Here is a 20,927-nt window from a genome sequence, read left to right on the forward strand (position 1 = left end):
ACTAGTTTTGATACTTCGTAGCTGCTCAGCTCATCTGCCAGTCTTTCCAAACGTCACACATCTCCAGAAAAGTTTCCAATGTATTTATTGGAACAAAAATCCCCACATAGAAATGGGCCTGCACAGTCCTACCTCAAGGATCAGATAGGCTTCTGTGGGTTCACCTTGTCAAGTCAGATTGCAAGGAACGTGTTCAGTTCTGTGATAACATTCCCGTTGATTTGGAAAGGGTTAATTTATGAAAGAAATTGAAGTATGTCACCAGTTTGTACTTGGATTTTCTAGAATTGCTGAAATCAACATCTCTCTTTATTTGGAATGTCAGTTGTTAAGTGAACGTTTATCCCCTCGTTTGTCCTACAGAGACAAAAGCTCTGGGGCGCCTGGGTGTCTCAGGGCGTTAAGAGTCTGACTCTTGGTTTCAGCTCAGGTCATGATGTCATGGTTCAGGGATTGAGCCCTGCACCGGGCTCTGCGCTCGACTGACTGGAGAGTGTGCGTCCACCTCCTTGGAGCCCACCTGTACGCCATGTCCTGGGCGGGCGCTCAGTATTGTGGGAGAGAAACCCCACGCGGGGTGGTGGGCCCTGGCATCACTCTCCTCAGAAACCCTTCCTCCATAATATTTCCTGCTTGACTAAGGAAAGAAGTCGTAAACTCGCCCTTTCGTCAAGAGTCCTACCATCATTTTTGAAAAGTCCATTGGGTATGGTTGAGTCTGATTGAGCCAGGGGTTCAGGCTAAAACAGCAGCTTTTGAGTACCGTCAGCCTTTCCCCACTGCCGCTCCACAAGCCTGCTTGCCAGATGAGGCCAGAGGCTGCAGATGGGCAGGAGGCTTCTCGGCCTGTTGCTCCCGAGTCAGCAGAGTTCCTGAGTCCTAGACCTGCCAGGCACCTGAAAATGTCTGTCCCCTTGAGTGTCGGTCCCTCCGAGAATCCCCGGAACTCCTGTGGGTGGTGAGGAGGGGACTGGTGTGTGTGATGCTACTTGAGGGTGGTGGGTGCTGGGACTCTGGAGGGCCACGGAGGCCTGGTGTGCTCTGGTAAAGACCCCCTGTGTCTCTCCACTTTTGTCCCCTCTCCGACCCCAGGAGTGTGCAGCTCTCGCTGCAGAGCTCCACACCTGCAGGGAGCTACTCGTGCAGAGAGAGGAGGAGATCGCCAACCTGAAGGCGGAGAGAAACAACACCAGGGTCAGTAGGCGCACTGCCAGTGTCTTTAAACACAGGACACCATTCACTCCCCTTGTCCACATGTCCCCATGGAGTTGGCTGGGACCTATTTTTCTCAAACCTTCTTTGATCCGTGAGGAGGAGTAAGGCTATTTTAACACATTCGAGGGGGTGGCTCCCTACCTGGGAACTGAATTGAAGGGATTCAGACTTGGTTTTGCATTTGGTGAACTTGAGGCCCGGAATTGAAGGTGTTCTTGAAACACGGTGTTCCTTTTGCCTCTCCCGCCAGCTGCTGCTGGAACATTTGGAGTTCCTCGTCTCCAGGCACGAGAGAGCTCTTCAAAAAACCATCATCGGGCGACAGGCGAAGACTCCGGCCGGCGTGTCCAGTGAGGCGGAGGTGCTCAAGGTCCTCAACTCCATATTGGAGAAGGACAAAACCGAGGCTGAAACGGTGTGCCTAGCCACGGCGGTTCTCAGTTTGTGCACATGCTGTGTGTTCTAGGCACACTTTGTGTGTTTGTGTGACTGGAGTTTCCTTTTCATCTTCTTGAATTCTTGTAAGAAGACAGGTCTGTATGGTTAAAAAGCAGTAGTTGGTGGAAATGTTGTGAGTATCGATTGGCTAGTACAAATTGCATAATGTAATTTATTTCGGGGAAGATTTGTCTCCAATGTAAAATTGAAAGCGGTTAACAAGCAAGTTTGTGAACCGGAGCATCCGTGAAAAACCTTACCACCATTCTGTCATGTTATTTGAGGCACAAGGGATCTTAGGGTCACTGTATAGTAAGGACTAATGAAACACCTCTGTGTACAAACTCAATCCCTTTGTTTCCAGGTGAGAGAGCAGCTACGTGTGGCACTGGAGGGGTGTAGTTTCGTAGAAGAAGAATTAGGGGCCACACGCAGAGTTCAGCTGCAGACATCATCCCAGGATTTGATTGGAGGGGGTTTCCTTTTTATCCATTGTTTTTAAAACAACATAGGAAGACTAGCAGTGGGGGCCCTCACATGTTGCTTCTCTTTCTGGCTTTCAAAGGTGCAGAGCCAGATGAAAGAGCTCCTGGCTACCCTGTGCACTCTCGTGGCCAAGCTGGAAGAAGACCTGGACATCTCAAGGAAAGACCTCATCCTTTCTAAAGCAATGAACACCATATTACAAAGAGATGTCCGTGAAGTGAGTGTCATTTGAAATGGCCACGCCGTCGTCGAGCCAAACGTGGGGTGTTTGGTTTGGTCTTGCCCAGCGTGTCCTTCGTCTCCCACGGGTTTTGAACGTTTGGAGTTTGGTAGAAGTAGCAGCAGAATGGGACGTGATTCTGGGGCCCGGGCGGCTGCCTCCCCGTCTGCGTGGTGGAATCTGTCCTCCCTGGGCTCTCCCCTGCCGAGGCCTGGCGGGCAGGCGGCGGAGTGGCCTCGGGTGTGGAGTGTGGGCCACCTGAGCTTGGCCCATGCCGTGCTCTCGGTCCGTTTTGGGAACACACTCGGCACGTAGGAACCAGCGTGGTGCTGCCAGGTCGCTTCCGGGGGCACGACCGTGCAAGGGCGGCTCTGCCGAAGGGCCGTCACGGCCGCCTCTGCCGCCCTGCCCTCCTCCCAGGGTTCCGTGCTCCTGGTCGTGGCGGTCAGAGTGAACGAGGGGCAGCCCGCTGGTCCTGGTGTAAGGTCATGGAGGAGTGCGGCCGCTTCTGCACGTGTGGTCGTCGATGGGAATCTGATCATTGTCACAGAAACTAGTAAGGGTAGGATGGTTTCTCTGTGCCTCCTCCTGTCACTGTGAGCTGCCCTTTGCGGACAGTCCCCGCACACCCCACCCCCAGCCCGGCAATGCCACCTCGGGAAGACCCTGTCAGACCCTCGAGGGTGTAAGTGCACGAGCAGTCTGTTTAGTACCTCAGTGTGGGTGAGATCGTGTCAGAATTTAAAACAAAAGTATTTGCAGAAATTCTATAACCCGTTCAGTGAAGTTGTTGTTTGGCAAAGGTGGGGAGAGACCCCTCAGCAGAGTTCAATATGCAGAGAATTTAGAAAATCATTTCTTAGGACTCATCACTTTCACTCCTGAGACTGCTGACATACATTGCTTAGTAAACACGGAGGACTGGAAGAGGAATCTTTCCGGTGTTGGACAAGAAAGGCAGGGCAGGACGTTCTGGTTCCATTTGCAGTGTCAGACACCATGGGATACAATGTTGTTACAGGGTGAGGCTACAGAAGATGACTTCCAGTTATATGAAAGGTGGAGTTTGGCTTCCATTTGTTAACACTGCTGCTTCAACTTTGTGGTAATTGGATGAGATTTCATCCACCTTTTCCCCGGGAAAAAGGATGGTTGTCTCATGGTGTGTGCCTCCAGAGGCAAGTCGCTGTTCCGTGGAAAGCTGAACGGTGTCCGGAGGCAACCGAGGTTGTGACTTCCGGGAGACTTTATTATCCGTTTGTCTTTGAACACATGGGAAAGAATAAGCCTGGGTAACTGGTCAGAATCCCGAGCAGCCTCCGCACTGTCGGCACAGAGCCTGACGCGGGGCGCCAACTCACAGAGCGGCACCGGCTGAGCCACCCAGGTGCCCCGAGGATGCTACTTTTCTGTTTGTTTGGAAAATGAGGATTTCGCCCGGTTTTTGTGTCTGCAGTGTCTTAATGTGTCGTACGCTAACTCTTTCCCTGTTTTCCCTCTGAAATACCTGCTGTAGGCCATGGCCCAGACGGAAGACATGCAAGACAGGATCACTACCCTTGAGAAGCGCTGCCTCAGGGCACAGCACGAAGCCACCTCTCTGCACGACCTCAAGGATAACCTTGAAAACGAGATCGCAAAGAAGGACTCTCTGCATCGACAGGTCGTTGGTTTCGTTGAACTTCATTCCACTTTTATTAATTACAAGTCAAGTTAAGGACCAAGTGTCAATGTCAAGGTTTTAGGATCTTAGAATCTTGTGTTGACCAGCAGGGTTACTTCAACGTCCAGGGTTTAATTCTTTCGAATTTTACGAAGCATGTTATGGGGCTCCCCTCCTTGATTCCTTCTTTGTCTTGTCTTACATGCACGTTACTCTGTTGCCTGTTAGCACTGTTTCCAAAGGAGCAGGGAGTGGCCGGGAATGTGGAGGCAGCTGGCCATTTTGGTTAGTACCTGAGAACGGGGGGAATGGCAGGTGCAGAAGCACAGTCTGGCGTGAGGCTGTGAGACCCTGTGTTTTGGGAAGCAGCACGTCTCTTCCTTGGTTGTCTCAGGTCATCCGGCATTGAACAGGAAAACCACATCCAGCTTCTTGGAAACAGAGTGAGTTTGCCTGGTGTGTTTGTCAAATGTGTCAGTCGACCCAAAATGATAATCAAAGTGAAATACTAGGAAGCCATTAAAATGACATGGAGGAATGCTGTTTGAGAGCACGTAACATGTTCCAAGTCATGAATGTATAGGGCAGATCGTGAAATACTATGTGTACAGCATGTGATTTATTTTGGAGGGTTTTAAAGCATGATACGCGGTCTGTATATACACACAGAGCCATATGCACACAGAAGATGGAAGGAGTCTGTGGCAACACATGTTAACCTTGCAAAAACCTTACCTTATACATGATTTTTAAAATGATTTTATATAATTTTAATGTTTATTTATTTTTGAGAAAGGGAGCCAGAGTGAGAGAGAGAGAGAGAGAGAGAGAGAGAGAGCGAGCATGAGCAGTGGAGGGCCAGAGAGGGAGAGAGGGAGACACAGAATCCAAAGCAGGCTCCAGGCTCTGAGCTGTCAGCAGAGAGCACGAGGCGGGGTTGACCCCGTGAGCTATGAGATCATGACCTGAGCCGAAGGTGGACGCTTAACCGACTGAGCCACCTCGGCTTCCCTAAAAGTCCTTTAACAAAAAATCTCGTGTCTAAGTTTTCCACGTTGAAGTTTTCCACGTTTTTGGTCAAGAGGGAGAGTGTTTTTGTTGAATAATGGTACACTTCCAAAAAGAACTCAACTGGCATCAGGCATGCTCTCAGAAGCTCTGTGCTGGCTGATGTGCCCACCTCAGAATGTCCTATGTAGCGAGCCCTCGGACCCCAGTATAAATACGTTTACGAAGGGTTAGGTCCGAACCCTTCTCTCCTTAACTGGTCAGGAAGAGCGAGCAAGCTCCTCCAGAAGATGGGTTTTCTTTACTGTGTGGGAACTTTGTCTTTGGAAAGACTTCTTTGAAGATACTGAAGAAGAGCAAAGAGTTTGGCAAGACATGTTTTGCGTAGTGAAAGGAGGACCAAGGCAGTGGGTGACTCCTTGCAGAAAGGAAAGGTTCACTCTGAAGCACCTACCAAACTGTTGGCTTCCGTCAGAACTAACAGTAGATCTCTGCATTTAGATTTTGTTTCACTTTATTAAAAATGGAAACGGAGAGAAGACTTGCTACACTTTGATGCTTTGCCTTCATGTCCTAGACTGCGGATCAAAACCGCCAGTTGCAAGAGCGCCTGGAGGTGGCGGAGCGGAAGCTGCAGCAGACCCCGAGGAAGGCCAAGTCGCTGCCCGAGGTGGAAGCCGAGCCGGCCCAGAGGGAGGCCACCCTCTGCAAGGTGGGGCCCCCGTTTCCTTCTGGGTCCCATGGTGGGAATGTCATTTTCAAGGCGGTCCGTTCTCGTATCTCATTTCTCACCGGTAACGTCGGCGTGCCAAAGTCCGCGAACCAGCTGAGATCTGTTTTCGGGGCTACTTTGTCTGAGATTGGAATGCTTTTCAAACGGCAGGCATCATCCCCAGTTTTGTTCCCTCCGGTTTTGTCCGACGTGTGCTGTTTGCCGTTGGCTGCATCTAAGACTCACTGCTTTTCAGAGTTAAGTCAGCGACTCAGAGCTCAAGATAGTAGCCTTGGGCAAGAGAAGGACAGGGGTGCCTGGCTGGCTCAGTCAGTGGAGCTTGGGACTCTTGGTCTCAGGGTCATGAGTCTGAGCTCCCCGTTGGGTGTAGAGCTTACCGAAGGAAAAAAAAAACAAAAAAGCATAGAATTTTTCTGAGAAATGAGAAAATCCTATCCTCTTTTAAACACAATCGTTTTTATTTAAAAAATTCTTAAATGTTCATTTATTTGACACAGACAGAGAGGGCGAGCCTGGGCACATACATGAGCAGGGGAGGGGCAGAAAGAAGGAGATAGAATGCCAAGTAGGCTCCATGCTATCGGCACAGAGCCTGACACAGGGCTCGAACGCCCAAACCTTGAGTTCATGACCTGAGCTGAAGCCAAGAGTCAGAACCCGACCGACTGAGCCACCCAGACACCGCTGTAAGAAATAAATCTTTAAGGAATTCACTCGGAGGTTCCACAAATAGAGTCGAGGAACATGCCAGACACAGTCCCTGCCCTCCCAGTTCTCACAGCCCTCACCACCCACGGACGAAGGCAGCAGTTGAAGAGGTAGTTTCCAGACATAATGTAGTCGGTGCTGGGATCGAGTGATGCACACAGGACGAGGGAGCACATGACTGGGCAGCCAGTCCATCCTTCCGGAACCTGGGCTGAGGGAACCTGTAGCAGGGAGCCTGTCGGTGCTTCTGTGTCACCGGTTCCAGTGCAGTGAGGGTCCCAGTGGGAAGGGGGTGGGTTCGTCATGGGATAATGACCCTCAAGGCTGCCATCAAGTCGGGCAGGCGGCATTGGGCGCCCACAGGCCCAGGCTCCAACAGAGTCTCTCCTCCTTTGTGATCTGCATGTCAAGTCTCCGTTTCTTTTCTCACCTGTCCTCTCTCCTGTCCCTGGTCAGCCGTGTAGCCCGACCCTTTGTCTTTGGACACTGTGCTGCTGAGGAAGCTAAATTGTTGGAAGTAACTTCCCAGGTTAGGAAGGCAGCACGCCTGTTTGCTCTTTCCGCTTGCTGCTTCCTCCTGTCCGTGCTGAGTGGACAGGGGTGTCTGCCGGGGGACGAGGCACCGTCCAAGGATCCGGGACCCGGGGTGGGGACGAGACCATTGCCTACCCCCGGTCACCAGCATGGAAGCCCACTGCTTCCCACTGGGACGCATGAAGCCGGTAGGGACTGTGAGCAGGCGGAAGGCCTCTCACAGCATGTCGTGCATAGGCACAGCGTGTGGTGTGGGGCAGCCAGCTCTTCTGACCCCACTGTCGCCCACAGGCCGAGCAGAGGCGTGGCAACATCGAGGAAAGTCTGCACCAGATGGAGGCCCAGCTGGAGGAAAAGAACCAAGAACTGCAGCGGGTACGTGTCCGGGCGGAGCAGCCGCGCACCTGGCAGTGGTTGAGGATGAGGCGCAGGCTGGGGGTGTCGGGGTAGGGAGCGGTCCCTTGTTTCCCACTTCTCCCCACGTGGACGCCAGGCCCCTCCTCGATCCCATCAGGGGTACAGTGCACTCTTGTGCGAGTTGGATGCTAGTGAACACTCCTAGCATATGGACAATGTTCTCTGGACGCTGGGGCCCCGTAGGCAGTGCCACCTAGGGGTGGAGGCACCCGCACAGCCCACCGTGCCCACCAGCTCATTAGCAGCTACTCACGGTTGACGCGGGACCTCGTGGGTGTCCCTTGGCCAAAGCGGATGTACTGGCCTGGGGTAGGGCAGCCTAGAGGAGGGGTCTCCTTCCTTAGGACATGACACTGAGGTCCTGAAATCAGGTCACGGGCCTGACCTTGGTCCCCACATCCTACTTTCTACTTGAGATGTAAAGGCACAGGTCGGGGTAGATGTTCCTAAGAAGAGGAATAGCGTCATCGAGCCTTGACGAAAGGGAGGCCCGTGTCCCTTGAATCCCCTGAGATTTTTCCCTGCGGGAGCTGGTCGGACGTCAACATGAAACACCCAGGAGACAGAGCAGGCAGCAGCCTCCCCAACTTGGGACGTCCATCCAAGGCCATCAGGTTTTGTTTTCACCAGAAAACTCAAAACACTCACCCTTAACTTACACCAGAAACTCGTGTGCTTGGCCCTCAGGGTCAGAGAATAAAACATGAGTTTCCGCGGAGTGAAGCTTCTGATGCCAGCGTGACGGCTCGTGTTGGCCGACCCCAGCCTGCCATGACACATGCACACACGTGAGCACAACCAGACGCTAGCCTCTTGGGCCGAGAATTCGACCTCACCTACTTAGAGAAGCACCTCATTGCCTTTAGGACTGTATGGTAGTTTGGAGGGACAGGTGTTGAGATAAGGATTCTATTATAACTGAGACAATTCCAAGGACACTTTTAAGCTGCTTTGCTTGAAAAATACTTGGGTGCCGATCCCTTCTTGTGGGGTGGCCAGGGTCTTTTCCAAGTGATGGCCGTTGCTGCGTGTGAGGTGTGGTGGTCGTGCTTTCTGTTGCCTGCTCCCAAGGAAAGAGGTGCCAGCAGGTGTGGCTTAGAGATGAGGAAGCCCGAGCCTGGAGGGACTGTCCATTGCCTAGCCTGCGGGTGTGTCCTGTGGGCTCTTCCTCCTCCCTGGGCCCCCCGACTGCAGGGCACATGTGTACTCCGTACCCCACGGCCCTGCGCCCGGCAGGAGCCCCTGAATCCTGCCGGCCTGTCCTCGCCGCTTCTGTTTTGGGTTAATTCAGGATATGCGGTAGACACAAGTTTTTTAACCATACGATTGATGAGAGTTCGATAAAACACAGACCCGTGAACTTTGCGGTTATGTTCGGAAATTACTGGAGGTAAATACAAGTTTCCATTACAAAACGTTCAGGAGATGTGTGAATTTCACGAAAAACAGGTGAAAGTCTTTCTCACCACTGAATCTTTCCCAAAGTGGATTTTTTTTTATCTTTCGGTTTTGTCAATGGATTCATTTCTTTCCCCCTGAGGCCAGATCCGAGCTTCTGTTTCCGCCCCGGAATATGCCTCCTCTCGTGTGTAGTTCAGCTGATCCCCTTCAGAATGTGCTCTTTCCTGCATGTACATCTGCCTCCTGAGCCCATCTGAGAGCTGATAATGAGGACATTCGTGAGGGCCCATGCGCGTTTTGTTTCCCAGAAACAAAGGGACCTGCTAAGTGATGACCCCTGGGAAGCAGGTTCCTGCGTTTCTGTGCCCCGCTAGGTCGGTGCTGGCAGTGACGCACAAGCAGGCCAAAGAGTGCCGTGGGAAGGGGCAGCCGAGGATGGCGTGCGTGTGGGTCACACCGCTGGCCATTCGCACGCCTGAGCCGGTGTTCGCACTTTGGCTTGAAGCCTGCGTCTTCTCTTTCAGGTCAGGCAGAGAGAAAAACTGAAGGAAGAGACTAATCAACATCTGTCCGGCACTATTGACCGGCTCCTTTCTGAATCTGACGAGCGTCTTAAGCGTCATCTAAAAGAGAGGATGGCTGCTGCAGAAGATAAGGTAGGACATGAGAGACAGCGGCTGAGTGCCCCCGTCCTCACAGAGGAGACGCTCACGTTGTGATGCTGAGGAGCAGCGTGGAGCAGAGGCTAACAGCCACTGCAGAAAGTAGAAATGATTCTTTCACACGGAAAAACTGCAGGCTGTTACCCACTGCCTACGTTAAGTTCCCAGTGTCTTGTCCCTGCCCGACGTCTGTGTGCGGGAAGGTGCGTCTCACTGTCTAGGAGAGGAGTATGGTCTGGGGAGGGCCCGAGAGTAAGTATTTTAGGCCTTTACTAACTGAGACGTAAGGAGTAAGCTAGCTTCATGCTAATCAAAGATGGGCACAGAAACAGCCATAGGCAGTATATAACTAAGGGGAGGGGCCGGGTGCCGATAACCCTTTGTTGATAGGACCCGGCGGTGGCTGGATGTGGTCGGCAGGCCCTCGTTTGCCACCCCTGTGCTGGAACCTTCAGCCTGGTTCTTGTCTGGGGAGCTAATTTCTACCTCTTTTGTCCAGACGGACCGGTAGGAGTGCGCAGTTCTGTCAAGCATTTAACCAGCTGAAAACAGAGTATCTCCTGTTCCATCTCCTGCCTTCCCTCTTTTCATCTGGGTTGGAAAGAGTCTAAGCCTGGACTCTTACAGCATCATAACGGATACACTTGAGGTGTAACGGGAGGGAAGCAGTATCATAGGATCTCTGTGAGAGAAGCTCTGGTGGTGACAGTTGGATGCGGACCTGATACTACCGGTTCTGGTGACACCTGTGTCCCTGTAGATGAGCCCAGAATCTTCCCTAAGACTGGCACTTGGAGACACCAGTGAGCAATGCTAATTACACGACACACTTGTTTTGGGTAAAACCCATTATGAGGTGCGTTATTATACCCCACGTGAGGTTCTACCTTGATCACTGGGGCCAGCCTTTCGGTAGAATAGTTGTATGTGAGATTGGAAGTATATGTACGAAACGTAGGTCAGCTTTCCCAAGTGACTGAGGCATCACAGACCCTAAAAGCTAGTACAAACCAGTGTACCTGCTGCAAGTAAACTTAGGAACTTGTCATACTTACAGTCAGACAGTGATCCGTGAAGAAATTGTACATGGACAAAGTATGAGTAAAGGCTGTTACTGCAGTTTCACAGACAGCATTTCACTCTGTGGTCATGTGACCCGGTTCGTTGGTATGGCCATCCGCTCCATGCCTTGTCTGTGGTGCTGCGTTATTGTAAAGAGAAACGTAGGCATGCTCTAGCATGTGGAACGTTTGAAAGAATCAACACTAAAGGACTGTCAGTACCTTTCTCAGAAGTCTCTGTTAGGAGAAGTTGGCAATCTGAAAAAACAGTTACAAGAAACGCAACGTGAGAAGGTATTTCCATCTCTCAATCATTCAGTGATCGGTTGAGACTGGAAAGGAGCAGGTGACCTCTGGGGCTCACACTTCCTCCATGGCGAGCCACCACTGTGCTTTCGAGAGGCCCCATGCTCGCTAGTCTGAATGGCACGCATGTGGCGGAGTTGGAGGCGAGCAGCCTATGGGGTTCAGATTTCTGAGTCCCTTCGGGGGTTCGCTCGAAAGCTAAAATGTTCGCGTAAACCTTTCATTGAGCGAAGCGTTGCCCAGCAGGAAGGTAACAGGTGACACGGGTGTCATCCCAAGGATTCTCGCGGCTGCATTTGAAATGGTCAGACGGGTGATGTTAGTTTTCATGTAGCCCGATGCAGGCAACATGTTATTGTATCAAGTAAATAGTGTAGACATGAAGGAGCTACTCTACAATGTTTTTCTACATTCAGTCCTTGCAACCCACGGGGCGTCTCACAGTTCCATCCCCTGTGGTCGGGACCAGCCCCATTTTGGGCGCTCAGTTAGCCACGTGCGGCGGTGTCTCCGGCCTGGGACGGCACTGCCTAGGGGGTAGTTGTGTGACCGAAGCTCCTCGTCGGTTTGGCTCCCTGGCGCTGCGTGTGCAGACGTGAGGCTGGGCTGCACAGGGTCCACGACGGAGCACGTGCCTATTGCACAGAAGGGCTATTCCCCCACCGCCCAGAAAGTCCTGCTCCTCTCTACATAATTAGGAAGAAGTCCTAGTGGCTCGGTGTTTCTCCTCTGTAACCTTGCTATGCCTGAGACCTGACTGTTCAGTAGGGTTTAGGACGTTCACTTGGTGATCCGGGTGTTTACTGGAGGACTCTTGGAGAGAATGGTCTTCGGGTTCGTAACTGCTAAATTTACCCAGCGTGGTTATGATGGTCAGCATTTCAGCACACTTGATGCAAGTAGTGTTTTCCATTTTTTCTTGAATTCTAATGAACCTACAGTGTTGTATCAGTTTCAAGTAGACAGTGTACCGTTTCAACAATTGCACACGTGACTCTGTGCTCGACACCATCACTGTGGTCACCGTGTGTCACCATACAGAGTCCTTAGGGTATCACGGACCGTATTCCCTGTACTGTGCTTTTCATCCCCGAGACGGCCTTATTTGATATCTGCATGCTGATGCCTCCTAATCACCATCATCTCTTTTGCCCACTGCCCCTACTCTCCTCTCCTCTGGCCACTACCAGTTTGTGCTCTGTGTTGAACGGACTCTTGATGCAAAGACTAGTTAACCTTGCTTGCAGTGAGTGTCATTGTCATTTGCTGCTTTGCAGGATCACCTTCTCCGGAAGATGGAAGCACTGAGGGCCGTATTAAAGCGGGCAAGAGTGAGAGGCTCTTCGCTTCACCATGGGTATGACACTTCCCGGTTCACAGATCTGTTTGAGATGCGGCTGGGGGTGGCTTCCCTCTGTCACCAGTATGACCTGAACCAGCTCATGGTTCCAAAGTAGAACCGTGGGTGTGCCATGGTATGACCCGAACCGGATCAGAGTTACACACAATAACCCTGAGGGTGTTGTAGTCTGACGCGATCCATTTTCCAGGTACCAGCTAACTGATGATGGGGCGGGGCTGGGGGGGACACTGCCCTTCACCGTGCCTAACATGAACCACCTCACAAACACCTATGTTAGCACCTGCTGTGTTTCTTCCAGAGGAATCCTTTGGCCGAATGGGCAGAGTGACTGGATGTAGCTCAGGGAGCCGGTAGCTTAGTAGTTGGCAAGAGGGAGAAGTAAAACCTCATTCCAGAGGTTAGGTTTGGAATCTCAGGAGACCGGGAGGCATGACAGAGCTCACAGCCATGGGAGGAGGAGTGGAAGTTAGGGAAAGTTCTGTTCCTGTTTGGGTGGGTTTATTTGCGGCCTCCCTCCACCGAGTGTGGCAGTGATGGTGTGGGGCTAGGAGGGGTCCAGCGTGCCAGGTTCGGCCCAGCATCCCTGGAAGCTATGGTCCCTTCCACAACGCCAGTGGGGTCACCATGGGAGTGCACACGTGGCCATGGTTGTGAAGGTCACCTTGACATTGGTGGGGTTAGCGCAGTGCTCGCAGTTTCTTATATTTTTGAAAAGACCGGAGAATGACATATAATCGCTGTAACTCTGTTGGGACGTTGGTGAGTCGCCTGTGAGGGAGTGGGTCAGCCGGCTTGTGAGCTGCGTCCTGCAGACAGTAATTGTCAGCGAGGTATTAAAAGGTTTGCTTGCTTCTTTGTAGGAAATGGGTACCATGTGAGAGTCATTCTGGTGTGACAGTGCCTCGAGTAGCTGACTGGGCCCCCTTGGGTGCAGGAAGCAGGCTCCTGCTCCAAAGGCAGGCCCCCTCAGGCCTCACTGGGGTGTGTGCGGCTGCTGACGGGGGCTCTCGGGAGAGTCGAGGGTGTGCTGTGGCTGTCCTTGTTGAGCCTGCTTGTAGGAGAGAGGAGAAGTCAGTACAGGTAGGGGCACAAGCGGCCCTCCGTGTCCACGGAACTACTGGTGGCACAGCGAATGTGTGTCCGGAGAGAGAAGCACACAGGAAGATCCGGGCACAGAGCAGCCTCTTGGTTGGCTGACGGAGATCCTCGCCAGCAAGACACCAGTGTGCTGAGTGTCACCATTCCAGGGCTTGAAGACGGGCATGTGTGAGGAGGCCAAGGGAGCAAACAGTGGATGTGGTGCAGGCCCCTCGAGGGCATGTTGGAGTTCTCAAGGGAAGGGGCTGTGCAGGCCCCTGGAGGGTGGCACCCTGGGGCAGTTGCCATAAGAGGGACGTCCACGCCCGTCACCCGCCTGAGGTGAGCTGGCCAAGGAGAAAGATAGAGAGGATCGCAGTGCTCCCGTGGTTGCGGAGGCGTTGGCCGCGGTCACAGGTGGCCTTGTGGTCAGAAGACCCCGGGCAGGAGACCGGCTGAGGAACAGGGTCTGTTTGAAGCCGTCTCACAAAGTGCCCTCTCGTGTGGTGGCAGAAGAGAGGCTGGTGGGAGCTGTGTCGCCGTGAGCGGCCGGGGGCCGTGGGGATGAGTCTGAGAAGGCGGCAGGCAGGCTGCACAGCTGAGCCCTCCTGGCACGACCTCACAGCCACGTCTTCTGTTTGTGTCCTCCTCTAGCAAGATGACATGGTCTGGGTTGCAGAGGAAAAGAAAGGTGTCGGACCAACTTCCACACGCAGGCGGGGCAGATGGGAGAGAGCTCTGGGATAGGACTGGATGCAGGGTGTTGGGGTCGGGAGCCAGGGAGCCTGAGATAGGGTGTCAGAGTCAGGGGACACACGCGAACCTCGTGGAGCCACGAACCATGCCAGGTCCCATGCGGGGTGGCGTGTGTGCCTCTCCCCGACTGGCGATGTGTCGTGGCCGCACAGCGGCGAAGCTAGACCACCTGAGCTCAGGTGAGCAGTTCTTCTGGGAATGGGGGGACCAGAGGAGGGGAAGATGGTTGTGGCCAGCGGGCAGTTCCGACTTGGCTGTCTTAGAAGCAATCAGTACCCTGAGGCAGCACGTGTCAATGACGTTTCTTGAAAGGCCGCAGAGAAGAGCTTGAAGCACCACAGAGGAGACGCCCTGTCGTGGTGGCTCTGTCTCCAGGCCACAAGGGGTGACGCCAGAGGCCCCCTCTTTAGTTGATGTGAATCAGATGGGTGTGTTCTGTCTCCCGAGACCATAAGGATTTGTGAAATGGAAGGCAGCCTCTGTTCTTTTCCAGAGAGCGAGGAGCCACTGGACTCCCGTGCAGGGTTCAAGTGTGGAGGGTGAACCCGTGGCTGAGGCCGGGCACATGGGCTGGCGGGTGCTCCTTCACAGCTGCTGCCCAGAGCTTCCTGCCCAGAGCCTTTGCTGAGGGGAGCAGCTGACAGCCCAATTAAGTGACTCCACCCTAGGGGCTCGGGGCTCCATGGAACTTTTCTGGAGACTTCTGTGGCCAAGGGGGACATTTGTGTGTTAGTCTAACTGCACAGAGGCCAGAGACGCTTTTGCCTCGGAAACACCGGGCGCATTGCCACCTCCTGTGTACGGGAGCTGCGAGGTGTGGTTCCCGAGGATCCTGCCGCGGATGCCCCTGGGGCGCCCGATAGTGGCTGGTGGAGGAAAACCTGGGGTCACCTGGCATCACAGCAAGGGCCTTGGCACACGTGGGCCGATGGCAGGTGAAGGCCAGAGGGACGTATAGGAGTGCTTTCCGGTCAGTTGGGCAGGAGGTGGTGCAGACACGCAGGACGACAGCTTGACTGGGGGCAGGCGCTGCTCCACCTCGGGGACGTCTGGGCCGCGGGGATGCGTTGCACCTGCTGGGCCCGGGAGACCCTGTGTCCACAGGGCCCGGCTAGCGGGCTTGCACTGCAGCCAGGGGCAAGGATGCCTTCCTTGGAGACCTTTTTCTGTGACCTCATTTTCCCAATTGACGGGTTCTGGCCTGGCTGACAAAGTCCACTTTTCTTTAGATAACAACCTTGGTGTGTGTGTGCGTGTTCGTTTGACCGTTTTCCTCCGTGTTTCAGGCGGACGCACGTCGGCAGCATCCCAGCTTCCAGGTTCCGTCTGGCGGACAGCCCCACGGATGCCAGCAGCACCAGCAGCAGCGCGGTGTTGCGGCGCCACCGGAAAGGCCGTGTGGCCCGTCTGCGACATGAGCCTTCCAAGGCAAGGACCTCCATCCTCTGGGGGCTCTCGTGGGACCCACCTGCCTGCTCCAATGTCACCTGCCTTTTCCTCTGTCTGTGAGGCTCTTCTGGAACTAAAGGACTGATAGGCTGCTTTCTCTTTTCCCCTTCCCCCATTCTTCTTTTGCTGCCTTGGAATTTACTTTTGAGAGCTTTTGTTCTTCCTTTGTATAAAGTAGCAATGTGGATTAAGATAGGACCTAGTGTTAAGCACAGCACAATGCAAATTAGTAAGGGTTCGAAACGCTAATGAAGGTTAAATGAACACGTGTATTCATCCTTGAACAACAAAGAATTCACCTTTGGAGTTTAAGTACTTTTGTCCTTTGTCTCTTCAGCCGCGTATATTTTTATATATTTGTGTAAGTTTTGAGCACCTGTAGTCATGGAACAAGTTTGGTGCAGACATCGTCCCAGAGCTAGGGTGCAGCGTGACTGAAAAACCCAGATGAGGGGCGCCGGGTGGCTCAGTCGGTCAAGCGTCCGACTGCTGATTTCTGCTCATGTCACGGTCTCTGGGTTTGTGAGATCGAGACCCGGAGCCCCGCTGCCCCGCATGGGGCTCTGCGCTGACCGCGCCTGGAGCCTGCTTGGGATTCTCTCTGTCTCCCTCTCTCTGCTCCTCCCCCACTTGAAATAAAACAAAGAAAACAATAAATAGATAAAAAGTCAGAGGAGAGGCCTGCACCCCTGTGTGTGCACAGTGTAGTGAGGGGAGACCAGCAGCGAATGGGAAGTAAAAGGTGATATGTGTGTTAGTTATCTATTTCTGTTTGACAGATGATTGACCAGTCCCTAGATGGGCACCTGTGGATAGCCCCAGAGTCCAAGGGTGGCTCTCTGGGCACTGCCCAGTGTGGCAGTGGAGAGAGAGAGACAGAACTGGCAGAGACCAAGCGGTCACAAGGTGGAAGGAGCTCAGTGAGCCAGGTGCTCAGGGAAAGGGAGACCGGTGGCCTGGTCATGCTGGGTGGGGCCAGGCAAGGTGGAGGCCGAGGACCACGGGGGTCTGGTCCAGGAGCCCTTGCGCTGAAGCCCACTCGCCAGAGTCCCAGAATCTGTGTAGACACAGTAGGGGCAGCTTTCTGGAGGACTTGAACTCTGGTTGGGAGCAGAGACGCAGTGCTAGCTGGAAGGAGACACAGGGTAAAAGTTCTGTGGTTTGTGTTTTGTCATTTTGCTGTTTTGCCCTGGAGCGTCTGTGATCACTCGTGGCTGGCTCGTGTTGTTTCTCCTGTATCTTCATTTGTCATTAGAGAGGGGGTTTTGCCCCAGTAGTCATAAATTGTCGTTAGCGTATCACTGTATAGTACAGGTGGATACGGGTATGATCCAGATAATAATTTGTAAACGAAGTGTTTCTTCAAAAGAGATAAGGCACTGAGCATAGATGAACGGAAGCTCGATACAGACAGCACGCTTTGCGGTGCCGACACTCGTGTTCAGGACTCCAAATCTCATGGGCTTACTGAGCACAAGTACTGCCTTCTACACTGAAACTCAGGACTCCTACAACGTGAAGCTGTCACCTGCCCCTAAGCCCGTTTTTATCACGTACCTGCCCAGGACACCCTCCTGTAACCAGCACGGTGATTCGTGAGAGGTTGTCCATCAAATTCTAGGTCAGGATTTCACATTCACGTCCAGCAGGGCATTAACAGAGTGGGTTTGTTTGGTGTTATACAAGGTGTTGCGGGAACTTCGGCATCCCCTAGGGTGATACTGTAAAAGTGTAACTTGGTTTTCAACAAGGAGAACGGTTACAGGAAAGTTTAGAATAGGCACCTGTTAGATGTCTTTGTTCTACAAGATGCCGTGTTTTAATAAGTTGTGTATGTTGTCATGGAGTTTTACGTCCCGAGTGATAATTGGTAGTGTCTCTGGTAAATATTGTATAACCTATTACGTTCAGATGTGTGGTGGAACAAAGTTCTGCTTCCAGTCGTGGTTGTTTCTAAATCTTCTCTCAATTATATCCGTCCTGTTGTTCTCTTTCAAATATGTTTGCCTCATTTGGTCTTGGAAATTGTAGCTTCCAAGTGTGCAGCAAATCTGATTTCTCTTCCTTTCTTTGCGTGCCTCTGTCAGCCTAGTGAGGGAAGGAAGCATCGGAGAAAGCGAAAGTGTTTCGTAGTGCAACCTAGCTGTGTTTGTCTGTGGTGTGGGGGAGAGTGCCCGTCTCTCCACAGTGAGCACCACAGCTGGGTAAGGACGAGCGGCTGGCGTGTGCGGGAAAGTCCAGGAGCCACTGGGGGCTGGAGCGTGGCGGCCGGTTTCCACGGTACCTGCGACGGCCACCAGAGCTCACCGTTGTCTCTCGTTTGTGTCTTGCTCGCTGCGCTGCGTACCTAGTTCCATGAGACATAGAAGTTTCTAGGAAGAGAAATTACTGAAGCAGAGGCATAGAGTTTCGATTTCGGGATAACCACTTTTGACAGCCGTAGCCAGCAGCATTCAGAGAGCTCTTAGGGTTCGCCACCTGGTGTGTGCAGTGGTTTAGGATCCTGTGACCTGGCCCTCACAGACATCCCCGCGAGCCACAGCTTGTATGGTTAGCCCATTTCCCGATGTGCAACCAGAGCCTGAGAGCCCGGGTCCTGTGCATGAGGACACCTTGCAGGGCAAACACCGGCCACGACACCACTCTGCCACATACCCCACCTTTGCTCGGGCGCCCTTCTCCCATTTACAGTGCCCCTCGCCCGGACAGGACACCTCCTGTGTCCAGAGGACAATGATGTGGGTGTGCCCATTCTCAGGGGAAGCGCCGTGCCTCGGGACGGAACCCTCGACCAGAGAGTCCGCCTCATAACTGGGATGCCTTGCTCCCTGGACCGGACCCCCATCCCAGACCTTCCCAGCCATGCGCTGACAGGGCCGTGCCTCTGATACAGAGCTGGGCGGCAGCTGGGGGAGCCCCTCCACTGCACAGATGGTGTGTCCGTTCAGTTGAATTCTTGCGTTCAAGTGCCAGTTCGGTCACTGGTTGTTTTGTGACCGGGGTGTATTCATCACCATCTTTTTTTCCTGCTTTGGTCTCCTGGTAAGTGAGGACAGCGAAAGGTTCATGGCCCTTGGGGTATCCACACCCTGCCCATCGGTGCACGGTCCTCAGAGATCAGGAGCTCACATCGGCGACGGGGCACAGAGCACGCCCTGCATTCTGCTGGCTCGTGCTGCCTTTTCCTCTGTAGCAAGACTTTCTCAAGGAACAGAGGGTCGTGTGATGAACACCCAGGCAGGACGGCCTGCTCCCGCAGCTCACTGATGGCTACTTGGAGGGCTCTTTGGAGGTTTTGGGGGATGAAGTCTAGGTGTACGGGCAGTGGGTGTCAGGTCCATGCAGACAGGGCCAGCACGGGCGTTGCACTTCCCAGCCTGGCCGGAGCCTCCCGTTTTGGTGGAGACTGAAATGGCCCATAGGCACAAGTCTGGCAGGACCCAGTGCTGGGCGGGGGCCTGTGTGTGGACTGCGCTGTGACACAGGGGAGGGTGTGCTCCCGGAACCCTCCGTCTCTGCTCACCTCGTAGCCTGGTCGCTAGTGTGGCTCCCTGTCCTGTTCCCTTTTGGGTTTGTTTTCTCCATATCCTTGCTTCCACCTGGGTATGAAATGTACTTGTGTTGCGTGAGTCTGACCCTGTTTGGTTTTATGTGGATAATTTGTAGCCTCTTAAGGTAGCCTTTTGTTGTCTGATGACTGTCAGGAAATCAGGAGAGGAGGCAGGTGTTTTGGAGCTGTTGGTTAAGCTTGTGTCTTCCCTGAGCTCAGCTCCGCTTGGTGCTGACCGCCATGGGCGTCCCGAGCCCCATGCAGCTTCGGAGGTCCTGGTGCAAACCCGGTTGGCTGTGCCTGTCTCGCCAGTCCTACACGTGTGTCTCGTGAGGTCCGGCCCTGCCTCACCACCAGGACCTGTCAAGGGTCGTAACGCTGGCGGGTCCGTGGCCCCACGGTCCTTCCCAGGGCCCGCAGCCACACAGCCGCAGACCCACAGCCTGTCACAGAAGGAAAAGTGGAGTCTGAAGGGGTTCATTTGTCGTGACCGCAGCCAAGGGACACTGTGTCTGCACCGTGTCGAGCAGACTGTCTGTAAGCTGCAGATGAGTCCGTCAGTTTGTACCATCAACCGAAATGTCCCCGAGAAGCAGAAGTCAGACCCGAGTGTGGGGTCAGGGGGTTGGGTGCCTTGTCACTTTACACACGTCCCCGTAGATTCCAGCCTTGCATCGCTACCAGAAGTGACAGTGGATTAGGCCACAAGCTCGCTCCACTTCCCCCAAACAAAGAGCTTTGGACAACCGTGCATGGGAGGGCTCCGTGCTCACCAGGGTTTGCCCTGAATGGCGTCAGGAAACAGACACCTTCCTTCTCAGCTGGCCGTGGTGTATGGTGACATGGTTTGGGTCTCCGCCTCTACCTTCTGTGGCCGGGCTCCTGGTGGTGCGAAGTCCTGGGGAGGGTACACCCCTCGGTGCAGATGGGCTGGGGGTCTCAGTGGGCCCACTGCCCGGACGCGAATCCACCCTTTCGCCTGGCGTTAGGCCGATCCTAGGAAGTCGTTTTGGACGCTGCACAAAGCACAGCTCAGAGCTTTTCAAATGAGTTGCTGGCTGTGATTTCAGGGCTGTGTGCTCCTCTGTCTGGGTGCACGGTGAAATCATGTCACTCTCCTCTCCACCCCACAGTTGCTGCATTTGGAGGAAGAGTCACAAGATAGCACGGCAAGGGCACGATGTGTACCGTCAGCTTCTTCGTCCCAGAGGTCCCTGAGCTTGGACAGGCTGCAGCAAGGGGCACTGCACAAGGCCAGCCACGAGGACATCAGGGACGCCACAAAGTAAGGGGCACAGGCATCGTAGGAGACATGCCTGTGCGCTGGTTTTCAGCTCTGAGAAACCTTTGATCTCTACATGGGGGAGAAAGGGTCGGAACAGCGATTCCAAAGAGAGGCCAATGAACTGAGTTTACGTGCACGGCGTTCTTGGGATACCTGCCTGGGTGCCCTGGGTGTGGCCAGCAGGGCAAAAGGCAGGTGGGAAAGACCAGAGTCTTGTGATGCTGGTGGCTGTAGGGCAGCCTCGTTTGCTCAGATCCTACACACCAGCCGTCCTGAGACCTCTCTTTTCCTCCCGGTGGATCCTGGGTGACATGCTCCCTAGGGCTCCTCCCCTGGGCCGCACTGTGCCCTGTGGGGCTGTCAGGAGCCATGCTCTCTTCCCCCCACCCCCACCAGGCAGCTCCAGCAGCCTCTCTGTTACTCGCACCACGTCCTGGGGTGGCTCAGGTGTGCATGTCCTCCGTGCTCCCGGGTCACGGCCTGGGACGGGTCCTGAGCGTTCTCGACCCAAGGTGCTTGGACTCCAGATATACTTGGGAGGGAGAGAGTGTCAGCTCCCAGGGCGCAGCCCTCCCTAGAAGCTGGGGGATTGTGC

At 53.8% G+C, this 20,927-nt stretch overlaps 1 protein-coding gene across 1 annotated transcript in view; it reads left to right on the forward strand.

The window, feature by feature from the left end:
- Window positions 1-20,927, forward strand: part of LOC123383596 (liprin-alpha-1-like) — a 163,665-nt gene that overhangs the window by 135,905 nt on the left and 6,833 nt on the right. The window contains exons 10-18 of the mRNA XM_045051541.1: window positions 1,466-1,630; window positions 2,219-2,356; window positions 3,876-4,022; window positions 5,608-5,742; window positions 7,297-7,380; window positions 9,348-9,479; window positions 12,130-12,209; window positions 15,335-15,476; window positions 20,181-20,332. Of these exons, the coding sequence (XP_044907476.1) occupies window positions 1,466-1,630; window positions 2,219-2,356; window positions 3,876-4,022; window positions 5,608-5,742; window positions 7,297-7,380; window positions 9,348-9,479; window positions 12,130-12,209; window positions 15,335-15,476; window positions 20,181-20,332 (1,175 nt within the window). The remainder of the gene's footprint in view (window positions 1-1,465; window positions 1,631-2,218; window positions 2,357-3,875; window positions 4,023-5,607; window positions 5,743-7,296; window positions 7,381-9,347; window positions 9,480-12,129; window positions 12,210-15,334; window positions 15,477-20,180; window positions 20,333-20,927) is intronic.

The sequence above is a fragment of the Felis catus genome, assembly GCF_018350175.1.
Source record: "Felis catus isolate Fca126 chromosome D2 unlocalized genomic scaffold, F.catus_Fca126_mat1.0 chrD2_random_Un_scaffold_46, whole genome shotgun sequence".
Classification (NCBI taxonomy): Eukaryota; Metazoa; Chordata; class Mammalia; order Carnivora; family Felidae; genus Felis; species Felis catus.